This window comes from Brachionichthys hirsutus, unplaced genomic scaffold, assembly GCF_040956055.1.
Source record: "Brachionichthys hirsutus isolate HB-005 unplaced genomic scaffold, CSIRO-AGI_Bhir_v1 contig_853, whole genome shotgun sequence".
NCBI lineage: Eukaryota > Metazoa > Chordata > Actinopteri > Lophiiformes > Brachionichthyidae > Brachionichthys > Brachionichthys hirsutus.
The window spans coordinates 69,551-82,132 of NW_027180343.1; the positions used below are offsets into that span (position 1 = coordinate 69,551).

Sequence of the window (12,582 nt, forward strand, 5' to 3'; positions counted from 1 at the left end):
ATTTATGAAAGTTAGAGATCATATAAGGCTTTAAATAAATATGATTAGTTTAGTTTTAGTTTGGTTTATTGTTTGTTTCAAGCAGAATGAAAAAATAAAATAAAATAAATACCGGTGATACCTTTTCGTGTACAAGAAACCATATTTTGGCAAAAACAAAACAAAACACCAAAATAGAAAATAATTCATTATATAGTGCTTGAAAAGGAGTGGGAAGAAGATAACTTATTAAAACCCACCCTCATTATACAACTAAGATTTCAAATCTATTGGACGTCTAATAATGTAAAAAAGAATTAAGGAACATTTATATATATTTCATTGTATTTGACCTGTGCCCTCTCCCAGCTTCATCAATGGCGCTTCCTTCGGAGAAGATGCTTCCCTCTGGCTCTGACTTCTCCTCCAAAGCCGTCTTGTGTCTTATTGAAGCTGTGGGACGCCGCTGGGGCCTGTATGAGACCCGGGAGCGCTCCCAGCTTTTCCAGAGTGTCCAGGAGGAGCTGGCCTCCAAGGGCCACATACTTCCGGTCGAAAAGATCCGCCGCAAGTGGAATAACCTCATTGTCACCTACAAGAGGGTTAAAGACCGCAGCCGGGAGACGGGACATGCGAAAACATCCTGGGAATTCTTTGATGTAAGTCCAGCAGTATAGGAAAACATGGGTTTCCTGTCTGCTAAAATAATAAAGTCACTGCCACACAATACATCTTTTATATATAAATATATAAAACAGCCACAATATTTGTCTTAATAAACGTTTCACAGACGCGACACTTTTCTTTGCCTCTGTGTTTCTCTTCTCTGCCTCTAGCTGATGGACGCCACGCTCTGTGACACGGTTGGCGCGCAGATCGCCAGCAGCAAAAGAAGTAGAGCTGGAGGTTCTGCTTCTACACTGTCCAGCCCTTTGGCAAAAGTGGTGAAAGCACAGGTTCCGCCGCCGCCCGCCGTCATCCGGCCGAACGGGGACTTCGCTTCGCCCGCCGTTGTGGAGTCGGCGGCTCAGGCAGCCGTGAGCGGTCAGCTCATCGGCAGCGCTGCGGCCATTACCTCAATGACTTCAAATGCTTCAGAACTCAAGCCGCTGATAGTGCTCAACAGCGACCTTGTTGCCACCAGCGTTCACCCGGCCGCCATTGTTCCATCTCCATCTTTTATCTCTTCGCCATGTTTTACAGAGACGGCGTCGACGTCCCCTTCCCTCGGCTCGGCCAGTAACCCGGAGCTCAACGCGTCTCGCTACGTTGGCCGTAAGACGCCGTCGTTCTCCTCGGGTGTGCCATTCCCCCTGAGCAACGCTCCGCTGAGCAATCAGAATCCGCCCGGCCTCGCCTCCTGTTTTTCCGCGACGTCCTCCTGTCTCTCGTCTTCTAGCTTCACCACACCGTTTTCAACTGCCACGTCGGGCGCTGAGGGACATGTCCCGAAAAGAAGCGAGCAGCAAACCAACACCGCTTCCTTCCAGAAGATTCTGAAGCAGCAAGAGGAGCAGGCCTACTTGAACCGGGTGGACCGCCGCCGAACTGAAGCCAGGGAAAAGAGGCGCGAAAGGCGGGAGGTGCGGATGGCGGAGTCCCTCGGCAGGATAGCCACGGCCCTGGAGCTGCTGTCGTCCAAGCAGGACACAGTAATTGCCCTCCTGCAGAGGCTGGCTGACCGGAAGTGAGGAGCTCTGCGACCTTTTTGGCATCCGGCTTTATGAAACCTCCTGCCGCACAGACTACGTTCACCTTACCAGGAAGTGAGGGGACTCAGCTCCATTTTTTTTTTTGTCATAATGTGACACAAAAATCTGATCTCGTCGAGTAAGATTTGGGACACTTTTATATTCGGTCCAGGGTCACTGTGGCCATTGAACAATCCCGCCAGAACTCGTGTCTGCAGCGGAACGAACCAACCACAGAGGAACGACGACCACGCGGTGTATAATGTCTTTTTAATTCATAAAGTAAAATTGTCCTTTTGCCTTCAATTAACAAGAGCTTTCTTGAGTTTTGTTTTGAAATGAATTATATTTTCTATGATATCGCTCTATTGCTCTGCTCCAGGAACTAAACATGGTTTTGTTTCATAATCAAACCCACAAATCAAGCCAGGATGAAAACCTTTGGATTGGATTGGGTGATTTTTCCAAGCGCATAAGAAAATAAATTAATATAATAATACATAATTGGGAAATAAAACGAGACTTACTTATTCGTGCATGATTCAACTATGTTTAATTTTCTCTTAGCCTTAAACCAAGGATAACATTTCCGGACGTCTTTTGAGCAATCACAAACAGACATTTGATATGCAGTAGTAACATGAGGTTATAAATCTCAACTAAAACTTGCATTGATTCTCTGCGTTCTGTTATTGGGTGAGATTAGCGGTGGGATATAAAACCTTTGGGTATATCTTGCAGAACTATTTCAGTCGTATAGTAGATGAATCTCTCACTTGCAAGTGTGTCTAAAATGAATGATGTTGAAGCCCCAAAATATTATTATTATTTGTGGTGGGTTTTTTTTTTAATTCTTCAGCGTTCATTATGACATAAAGATGAGAGACAGCACAAGTTCCTCTGCTCTGATTTACCAAATCTTGTGATACCCGTTGAAATGTGCCTACACAGGAGAAAGATAAGTACACTGGTGGAATTGCATCATAAATGTTCGGGTAAATTGCACATGAAAATGGTCTAATGAATAAGTTACTTAAAAGAACAGGGTGTCCAGTTAGAAGAAATGTCCTCTGAACATTCATCACTTGTGAGCGACTCTTTCACATTATTGCGTTAAAAAAAATCTTTATTACAGCCACTTTGACGATAATACAAAGTTCAACATATTGAAGTCACGGACAGACACAGGCAGTCCAAAAAACACGTTTTCATTTTTTTTATTGGAGTGACGTTGAGACTGCAGTCCAGAGACATTCAGATAACAGACGGTGACACACATCTCTGCACACGGCTTTTTACACTGCAGAGGTCAGAAACACGTTTAAGGAGTAACACGCTACAAAATCAATGTTTACTCGTTTATTGTCGATGAGGGTTTAATTTTAATTGTCAGTATAATGGGGGGGTGGGGGTGATATTGTAACATCATGCATCTTTTTATACTGGAAACCACACAACCGATGGCCCCAGCATCACTACGTATCATCAGTCTAACAAAACAACAGCATGATCCACATGAAGCCTTGATTCCAGAGCCAGTGGCCCTTTTCAGAGCGGTCTAACATCGCAGGCTATTTCCAACAACGAGTTCATTCAGTAGTACAAGGACAGACCCTAGACGGCACCACACACAGGTTCCATTTACTTCAATAACGTACTGAATTTTACAATCAACCAATACCACAGTAGCGTAGAGGGGCCAGAGCAGAAAACACAGAGAATGATTGAATTCTTATTGTTACCTGTCACATGGATTGAAGAGACTGAAGCACTGAGAACATTAACGCAAGCTGACAGTACCCCCAGACAGCGTAGCTCGATGCCTGAGAGCACCCTGCGACATTCAGATTTCTTAACAACTTAATAATAAAAATAATAGAGCGTGTTTTAGAGTCGCCACCCGGGTACAGTTTGTCTCTGCAGCTTTAAGATGACACACATCTCAGGATATTGAGATTTTATCTCAGAGGAAATAAAGAATTGTTTGGGTGCATGGTCAAGGTAAACTGATTAATACGACACTAGAAGGCTGGAGCCATGGCCCCTCGGCCTGTATCACACTGCTCTGGATGCGCTTTGTCTCTCCGGGTCTGCAGACAATCAGTGATGTGGGACACGCCAGTCAAAGCAGCGAGATACAGACACACACGTGAATCTCTCTGTAAGACATCTTACAGTCAATGTAGGAATCAACACAGTTTTCAATATGTACAACAAGTTCATGCATTATTATCATGATTACTTTTAAAACTCTGAGAACCACCCCCCCCCAGTTGCTGCTGCAGTGCCTTCTCTGGTCTGCAGAGGGTGCTGTTTACAAATCAGAATAGTGAATTCAGGCGCTGATTAGATATTTTATACAGGGCGAATTATTCAACCGATCCATGATTTCCTCTTTTGCACTAAAACTGCACAAGTCACAGACACAATCACGCACAAACTCAAACAATGTCCACACATCTCTCGTGCATGCCAGCTCATGTGAACATGGAGACACGCACATACACTAAGATTCAGATTTGTTTATGGCCAGTGGACAAAAACTATGTTGCAGACAATGCCACATGCTGACATGGTTGCTCATGGTTATTATTTACATCAGGGCTCTTCATTACCAACATTCTCCCAACCCTGTGTCTGTCACCATGGCAACCCCCACCCCCCCATCTTCAAGAAACAGCTTTTTTTCCAGCAAGCCAGACTTCCCCCCAATAAATATAAGCTCATCTTGTCCATCCTGCTATGTGGTTGCATAAACCACTATGGACAGTAACAACATAGTAGTAACATGGTAATCAGAAGACAGCAATAAGAACACAGGGCAGTTTGGCAGCTTCTAGAACGTAGGCATCAACAGACCTGACACACACAGAATCTCCTCGCTTCATAAACACAGAAGTCAAGAACACTGTCTCACATAACACACTGCATACATTCCCTGGTACTATGGATGGATGATGAGATAACCGAGCCCTGGTCACAGACATGTGAAAGCGCCTCCGCCTCACTTCGATGGAGGCGAGAATCCAAACAACTACAAATGCTGCCTGATGTCATTTGGTCATTTTGAATCCCTATATTTGTGTTTTTTTTATTTTATTTTAATTAATTCCATCCTAATTTTCGCTTTTGTGTCTCGTCATATTTGCTATGTGTCTCTTGTGCTCGCTTTTATTTTTGTTGTATTTATTTAGCTTGCTCAGACCTCTTTGCCCTGTATCACAATAATCTATCAAATGACACGAAATATAACAAATGCTTAAAAAGTTATTTAAGGTGGATTACTGTTGTTTCTCCAAATAGAGGAAAACTGACCATTACCCGAGAATAACGGTATATTTAAGGTTTTTTTAATATATATTTAAAATGCATTTAAATCATGATTACGCTACATCAACAAACATGATAAATACATGAAACATTTTAAGTTTGACCGATACAAACTTCAAACTGCTAATGAGCTTTTGTGGATGAAAAAGTTTGTTGTTGACAGTAAATTCTATCTCTTGCAATTTCCACAAGTCAGAGCAACAATTTTCATTTGAAAACTCTCCTGAGATGCATTACTACAATTCAAAAATGATAGTACTGAATTTGACACAGAGCCCACAAATGGTCGAACCAGACAGTAAAGTATATACCAACCTACAAACCTACAGAAGTACGGGAGATATTGCACTTGGCCACAAAACATTGTCTTTTTTTTTTGTTTGTTTGATTATTTTTTTTACAGCATGTGAAATCTACTAAATTAAGTCACTGTCTGAGACACACAGCACAGTATGGCACTTAGTTGAGATCTAAGTTTGGAGCATGCGGGTTCAGTAAATACATGATTACTATTAACTGTTGCAGGTAAAGATGGAGGAAAGTTCAGATTATATTGTAGCTAAAATAAAAGAAAGAAGAAATAAAACATTCCCCATGCTGTTTGGCATGAAAGGGAATTTTGACACTCCGATAAATGAAAGGAATTTGACGAAGGTGCTGGATGCACCGTTTTCACTAATCTTTCATGTTGATTTTATTTTGTCTCTTTACTTCAAAATGGTTTTATTACTGCAAAGTGGCCTCTTCATCTCCACTTCCTCCTCCTCTTGTTTCTTTTGCCGTGATACGGGGATGCCGGTCGGAGAGTGGATTTAACGTACAAATCTAGAAAAGTGCTGATAATGCTGGAATGTTTAGCAAAGGAAATGCGAGGAGTAAAATAAAAGGAAGAAAGAAGGAGAGGCCATTAAAAAAAAGAAAAAAATACATATTGAAGGTCAAAAACAAATGGTCAAAAAAAAGAAACAGAAGGCAATTTCCCGTCTTTTTCCTCTCATCCCACTCCTGACCTTCATCACCCACCATCGGGTCTATCTTCCTTAGTAGATGGGAACCTGGTACGTGGGTGCTGTGTTGTTCTCGGTGAAGGGCGGGTTCTGGTAGGTCTCTGTGGTCTCAGCGGGGCCGCCTACTGGAGAATTGGAGGGGTATGGCTGGGTGGGAGCGCCGCCATCCATGTGCTCCGTGGTGAAGAGACTCATGTCTGTGCCGAGCAGATACTTCTGGACCGCATGAACTGTTAGTCCAGCCTGCAGAGGCAGCAGGACGCAAAGATCAGAAAAACCTAAAACCATGAAAGCGTTGTCTTTTTGAGTGCTTTTCTAGTTTTAGATGCTACTTTGTCAGTGTGGCCTGGAACTGCATAACCAGGATGCGTACACACAGCATAATCCTCCTCCTAATAGATTGGAGAAACAGTGCCTCTAATTAATATAAGCCATCATGCATCTATGCTTTAATCGTCAGAAGTAGATTTCGACAAAACATTATTTTAATAATGAAAGAAAAGCTATAGAAGTGTTGATCTGCTCTGCTCACTAGAGATCACGTGTAGCACACATCGCTTATTTCTTGCTATAGTGGCTGATGCTCGGCTGCCAGGTAGCTGAGTTACGGTGAGTCACACTCATCATAAAAACATGAGCTCGACGACTGGAGCCGGGAGGAGGAAGGAAAACGACAGGGAAGAGGAGAGGTTGCAAATGAGGCTAAACGACAGGGACAAGAAAGAGATGAAATGAAGGGGTGAAGAACGAGCGATGGAAGATGCAGGTAGGAGCCACAGCTCAAACCTTTTTATGAAATATTGGTCATTTCTTTACCTCTTATTGCGGCGTCACATCATGTTAGCCAATCAGATTTGAGGGGAGTCTATGTGCTGGATTTTGCTATTTAAAATGCTAACTGAATAATATTAGTCACAAAGCTATTATATTATCCAGTTAAGTGGGTGAATTTTTGCCCACACACACACACTCCTCAAATCAAAGGCAAACATGAGTTCAAGACAAGAGTTTGCCTCTCAGCAGTAGTGGTGTGTGTGTGTGTGTGTGTGTGTGTGTGTGTGTGTGAACGAGTCTGGAAGATAACTGGACAACAAAACTATCACGCTTTGACACACAGGCCTGTGGAGCTCGACTGATTGGATAACGGATGGAGAATGCACAGGTATACTCTGGTTGCAGCTATCGTCTCTGTTTCGCTCATTGATCGGTCAATAAACTGATTTCAAGGAAATGGCAAACACATGATGCAAGCGTTGCTTTTTTCTGGTTTTTTTATCTCGAAATGTGTGATCTCGGTCTAAAAACAACAATATCACACACTACCTGTTTAAAGGCACCAGAGTCCAGGGAAGAGCTCACACTTCTGTCAGATTGCAGCAGCTACAATTTCAAAGACTTTCTATGCAAAAGTTCTGAATGACAGATATTTGTGCCTTTTCACCAATTCTGAACAAATTCTCAGAAAACAATGACTGAAAAATATGTCCATTAAGTTACAAGAGAGGTTTACGTTAATGTTTCAGCAAAGAAGAGCTCATGTTACTTTGGTTGAGTGAAGATAAAGCCGGTCAGATACTCCCACAGAATGACTTTCATCAATAACCCTTCACCCAATCCAATAATGTAATATGAGTCGTATAAAATGTGACTTATGTATTTATATCAACATAATGTTACATTTCTATCTCTGATCTTGTACACGTATAGATCCGTGTTCTCACCCAGGTGACTATGGAGAAGAAGGAGAAGGCGATGGCAGCCCGGGCTGCATCTGCTCCTTGGTTGAGTGGCAGCTCGTCGGTCGTGGTCTGAGACCACTGATTGGCCAGGAAGCAGAAGCTTACAAAGTACAGGAATGTCCAGAAACCTGACGAGAAAAAGAAACAAAACAACTGTAAAATGGGAGTCATTTCAAAGTTATTTTTACTCAGGAAACAGCAGTTGTCAAATCTCAATCCTTAGTTCTTTGTTCTCTTTAGAAATAAAAAAAATATTCTGATTCTCTGCCAGGTTTCATTTCTCTTAAAGTCAAGAAAAAGGTCATTTGAAACTACGCTAGATATTTGAGCATCTTGGGGAAACCCAGCAATTTGAGCCCTGCATTTAAACCTGCTCAAACATTGACAATGATTTTGATTAAGACCCACATTGGTCTGTTTCAGTTTTTTAATAGACTCTGTCACCCTCATGGCCATCTAACAACAAAAACACAAAGTTAGTGCTACAAGAATGATGCTGAAAACGGGACATAAAACATATTTCTGTGCCTGGAACGCTTTCCTCACCCGAGACTCCGACCTCGAGCATTACGGCTTTCTTCCTATCTTTGATCGAGCTGATGGAGGAGAACTTGTAGTCGAGAAGGCCGAAGAAGGAGCACGCCAGCAGGCCCACCAGGCCTACGAACACGCCGTAGTTGCAGGCGTCTGCGTTCTTGTTGAAGACACAGTGGAGACGTTCGCTGCCCATATTAACGTAGCCTTCGTTCACAATGGAGGCAAAAACCACCAGGGAAAATATCTGTGGAAAGGGGACACGGGAAGGGTTAGGTAGGACGAGATGGAGCGAGGAAGGAAGAACATGCGACTCATTGTCTGAGCATCCTTATGCATCGTTGTATAGTAAAGGGAAAGAGCACTGCCGCCGCCCGGCATCGCTTTAACGTGCTCAGACCAAAGGCATTAACCCAATTTCCTCTCTCTCTGAATGACTGAATAGGTGGATGATTGCACGATTCCCATCATCCCGAGGCAACGTGCTCAATAAATGAAGAGGCCTGGTTTTGTGTTTTTATGAAGGACGCTCCTTTACATCTGCAGCTAATTCTCGGTATTTCTTCCAAACACACTCCCTGCCTCTGGTCAGCTGACTAACACTCGGTGGCAGAATAGGGCCATGTGACACACACACGAGGAGAGAGAGGCATCTCAGTTGGGGGGGGGGGTTCAGTCATGTGATGGTTGATATGCGCACAGAGAGAAAACTGTTTAAGCTACAATCACAAACAGAAACTCGACAGTGACCTTTTAAACCGAGTAGAATGCTCTATTAAATTGTCCCGCCATGCTTTCACGGCTACTTGCTGGATCTTTTCATTTCCCCTGTGCCCTGTCTCGTCAAATAATAATATCATCTTAAAAATTGTCAAGATCGATTGCCTTTGTAAACTCCTCAGCACAGCAATGAAATAGCATGAAATACTGTGTTAAAAAATGACTTGCCTGCATTCAGAATCCCACTTTAGTGTAAAAGCTAAAAGTAAATGGTTCTTAATACCAAAGTACAGGCCTTTATTATAGATATGGAACTCTGGGTCAACGAAGTTAGACTGGATTTATTATGAAATCATCTGAATACATTTGTCATAGTTCCATATTTATTAAGTGCAAACCCGTAAACCGGATTAAATTACAATCGTACCCCTAACGCTCTTGGATGCCTCCCTCTTCGACTTGTTTCAGATATTTTTGTACTTGGCAACCTTTCCTGTGTCATCCAAAGGTGATACGTTACAACAAACGTCAATGGGGAGTCGCGTCTCCGCAGCCCTGCGTGCGTAATGATGAACGCCGACCAATCACAGGTGGTGGGATGACGGACGACGAGCGTGTAGGTTAAATAGGCAAAAAATTCTCATCCGTAAATATGATTTTCTTCATAAATGAAGAAGGGTGCGTTGTGTGGTTATGACATTTTGGACCTGCAACGACTAAAAGAAAGGAGGATGCTCGGGACTGAGCATAGAGATGATTGACCCGCGTTTTCATTTCCATTTTTTGCTGCATTTAATATAGATTTTTCACGTGAGTGTAGATTGTGTGTGGGTTTTTATGTCTCTGGAAAAAAATAAAAATAAAAAAACGAATCAGAGATCAGTTTCACGGTGTGTGTGTGAGACAATCACCAGGCCTTGGCTGCACCCTGTACGACATGCATCAATAAAAACACACTGATAGAAACGTTCATCTCGTGGTTTCCATTTACGCACTCGAATGGTCAATTATCGACGGATTTCTGCAGTCTGTGTTTGCAGTGAGAACACGTCACGAGTCCCGCACAGCAACGACAACAGAGAGGCACCTCCGTACATTCACACACACACACACACACACACACACACACACACACACACACACACACACACACACGCACACGCACACGCAAACAGCAGCATCAGGGGGGGGGGGGCTCTTACCCAGGACAGGACTCTGAGGATGGTCTGCGGCTGCTTGGCAAAGGCAAGAGGGTCGACAGCGGACCCGGTCCGGCCAGCTCCGAACGATCCCACTCCGTCCATCTTCTGTGTCTCTCTCTCTATCCCCCCCTCTCTCTCGCTCTCTCTCTCTCTCTCTCTCTCTCTCTCTCTCTCGCGCAGTGCGCTCCCCTCGGCTCCACGGCAGGATGGACGCGCTGCTTGCTCTGTGTTGTCGGGATTTGGTTTTGCGCGCACTCTGAGGCGCGCGGGCAAATGGCGCGCCGTGGGGAGCGTGCATGGATTTACGTGCTCGCACTGTGACAAGTCATTGAGACACAATGTGCAGCATATTGCTATATAATAGTTTAAATGCAAATGTTTAAAATGAACAGACACCAAGACCTCCTGGCTCTCAACACACACAAAAAAAAAACCCCACACACAAATCACTTACCATTATGCATGCTGGGTAAGAATTTAGAAAAGCTTGTCATCAACATCCACATGTCAGGCTGCGCGTAAACGTAAACTCACCCCGGTGTCGCTGTTGCGTCATAAACGACGACCATTGTCTTGTCTCTTTTCACTGCCTGTACAATTTTACATGAGAAAAATCTGCATCCGAGGTGGGACACCATAACACCTGTCCACAAACTTTTATATATATCAATTATACTACTCTGGAATATTCTGGCCTAAGCCTATAAAATATATCCAAAGTTTAAAGTTTTAAATTATGAAATGTAACTTTCTCATTATTCTGCAGAAAATGAAACGCAATGAGTTTGTCCTCATCATTCTCTGTGAGCCTGCATGGAGCTGCGGTGTGAGTCCAGAAAAGAGTCAGTCGCACAATAAAAATGGGTCTTTGGAACCGAAAGCTAAAAACAGTACAATAAATGAAAAGTTCCGCTTGACTTCATGAGTTACAAACATTGTAATAACGTATAACAACATATGTTTTGAATTTGAACAACTATAAACTTTTATTTCATTAAGTTTTAGACCACCTAGTAACATGTTATGACTCTTGATTTAGATATACTTTTCACTTTATTACCAGATATGTACAATGAACACCGACAAAAACCTTTACAAACTTTGGTTCACATAGTTTCTCCACAATGAAGATGTGGAGAAACTTTATGTGAAGATCCTCTCAGTCACAGGATCCATCTTTCCACCCATCTTTCCACCTCTCATCCACACGTGAGCAGTCGAACTGAGGCTTGCCGAGCCGTGCGCTGACATCATTGTGAATATGACAGAGCCACTGAGAAAGAGCGTGACGGGTCCTGGTGTCTGGCTGATTGGTTTTTAATCTGCGGAGAGGAGATGGTGCATTTAGAAAAGGCCTTCTCTTTTTAAAAATTATAAAAAATGTGACAGCTGTAAACATATAAGAAGACAAACAAACATGGCTGTCAACAGATGGGTGCTGTAAAGATAATAAAAGTGAAGCATCTCTGTCTTTCTAGATTGTATAAGTACATCTTTCCATAGCTATACACTTGTGGCATATTAGTCAGCAGTATTTTTGATGAGTAGATCTCTCGATCCTTCAAATGTGCTCGAAGATGCCGTAAGGCCTGATCATTAATAATGTTGTTATCTATAGCAGCACTGGGTTCTGACCTCCCCCTGAGGTCTTCTGCACATTCGTCACAGGGGAAAAACTTTGAGAAAAGGTTGAGGAACTGTCCCATCTCGGCCTGCTGGGTAGAAGTTGGGTGATCAGGGTAGTATGCTGCCATTGTGTGCAGGAAGGACCAGGTGTTACGCCCCAACTCCTCCCTGTCCAGTGGACACTGGGGGTCTTGCTGAGGCTCCAGTTCTGCAACTTGGGTCCCCTGTAGAATCACACAAACACGAGTAATCAAGGTAGCATGTGGTGCATCAAAGACAGGCAAACTAGCCACTTTAACATTGGCAACCAACAGATCAGAAGCCCGTCTTGACCTGATATCACCTGTACAGAAGCGGTGCCCGCCTGCGTCTTCTGGGCCTTCATCCACGATTTGAAGTCCGTGCAAACCCTACATGGCTTCTGTTTCACACTCGCGGTCTGTTCCTGCTCTGGACCAGGGCTTTCCTCCGGTGGTCGACCAGCCATTGCAAAAGGAGAACCTTCAAAGCCAGGCGGGTCGGAGGCTTGTGAGCCTGTCCGTCCTGAGGGCGCAGCCATCTTTGTTATTATTCAACAACTGTAGTTAACTTTTAATATTGACCACGTCAAGAATGTCGGCCTGTTAAAGTATAGCTACGTCTGAATGGATACATTGCTATATACTATTTACCGGTCAGACATAATCACGCAGCACAATTCCCAGCAGCGAGTTACGTGTTCTAAATGTCACGGACGATTATTCCACCCGGACCC

General features: G+C 43.4%; 2 protein-coding genes across 3 annotated transcripts; both read right to left on the bottom strand.

The window, feature by feature from the left end:
* Positions 1-6,040: 6,040 nt before the first annotated feature.
* On the bottom strand, positions 6,041-10,304 carry LOC137913775 (synaptogyrin-3-like). Its single transcript, XM_068757410.1, has 4 exons — positions 10,203-10,304; positions 8,293-8,527; positions 7,729-7,874; positions 6,041-6,250 (listed from the first exon to the last, which is right to left on the bottom strand). The coding sequence occupies exons 1-4, from the start codon at positions 10,302-10,304 to the stop codon at positions 6,041-6,043; spliced, it is 693 nt and encodes a 230-aa protein (XP_068613511.1).
* Positions 10,305-11,236: 932 nt separating this feature from the next.
* LOC137913766 (FAD-linked sulfhydryl oxidase ALR-like) lies at positions 11,237-12,580 on the bottom strand. 2 transcript variants are annotated; one of them, XM_068757401.1, is made up of 4 exons: positions 12,500-12,580; positions 12,172-12,371; positions 11,838-12,052; positions 11,237-11,524 (listed from the first exon to the last, which is right to left on the bottom strand). In XM_068757401.1, the coding sequence occupies exons 2-4, from the start codon at positions 12,313-12,315 to the stop codon at positions 11,362-11,364; spliced, it is 522 nt and encodes a 173-aa protein (XP_068613502.1). In that variant the 5' UTR covers positions 12,316-12,371; positions 12,500-12,580; the 3' UTR covers positions 11,237-11,361. The 2 variants fall into 2 exon arrangements, with proteins under 2 accessions (XP_068613502.1, XP_068613501.1); XM_068757400.1 differs by lacking the exon at positions 12,500-12,580 and having other exon boundaries at positions 12,172-12,482.
* Between the last annotated feature and the right edge of the window lie 2 nt (positions 12,581-12,582).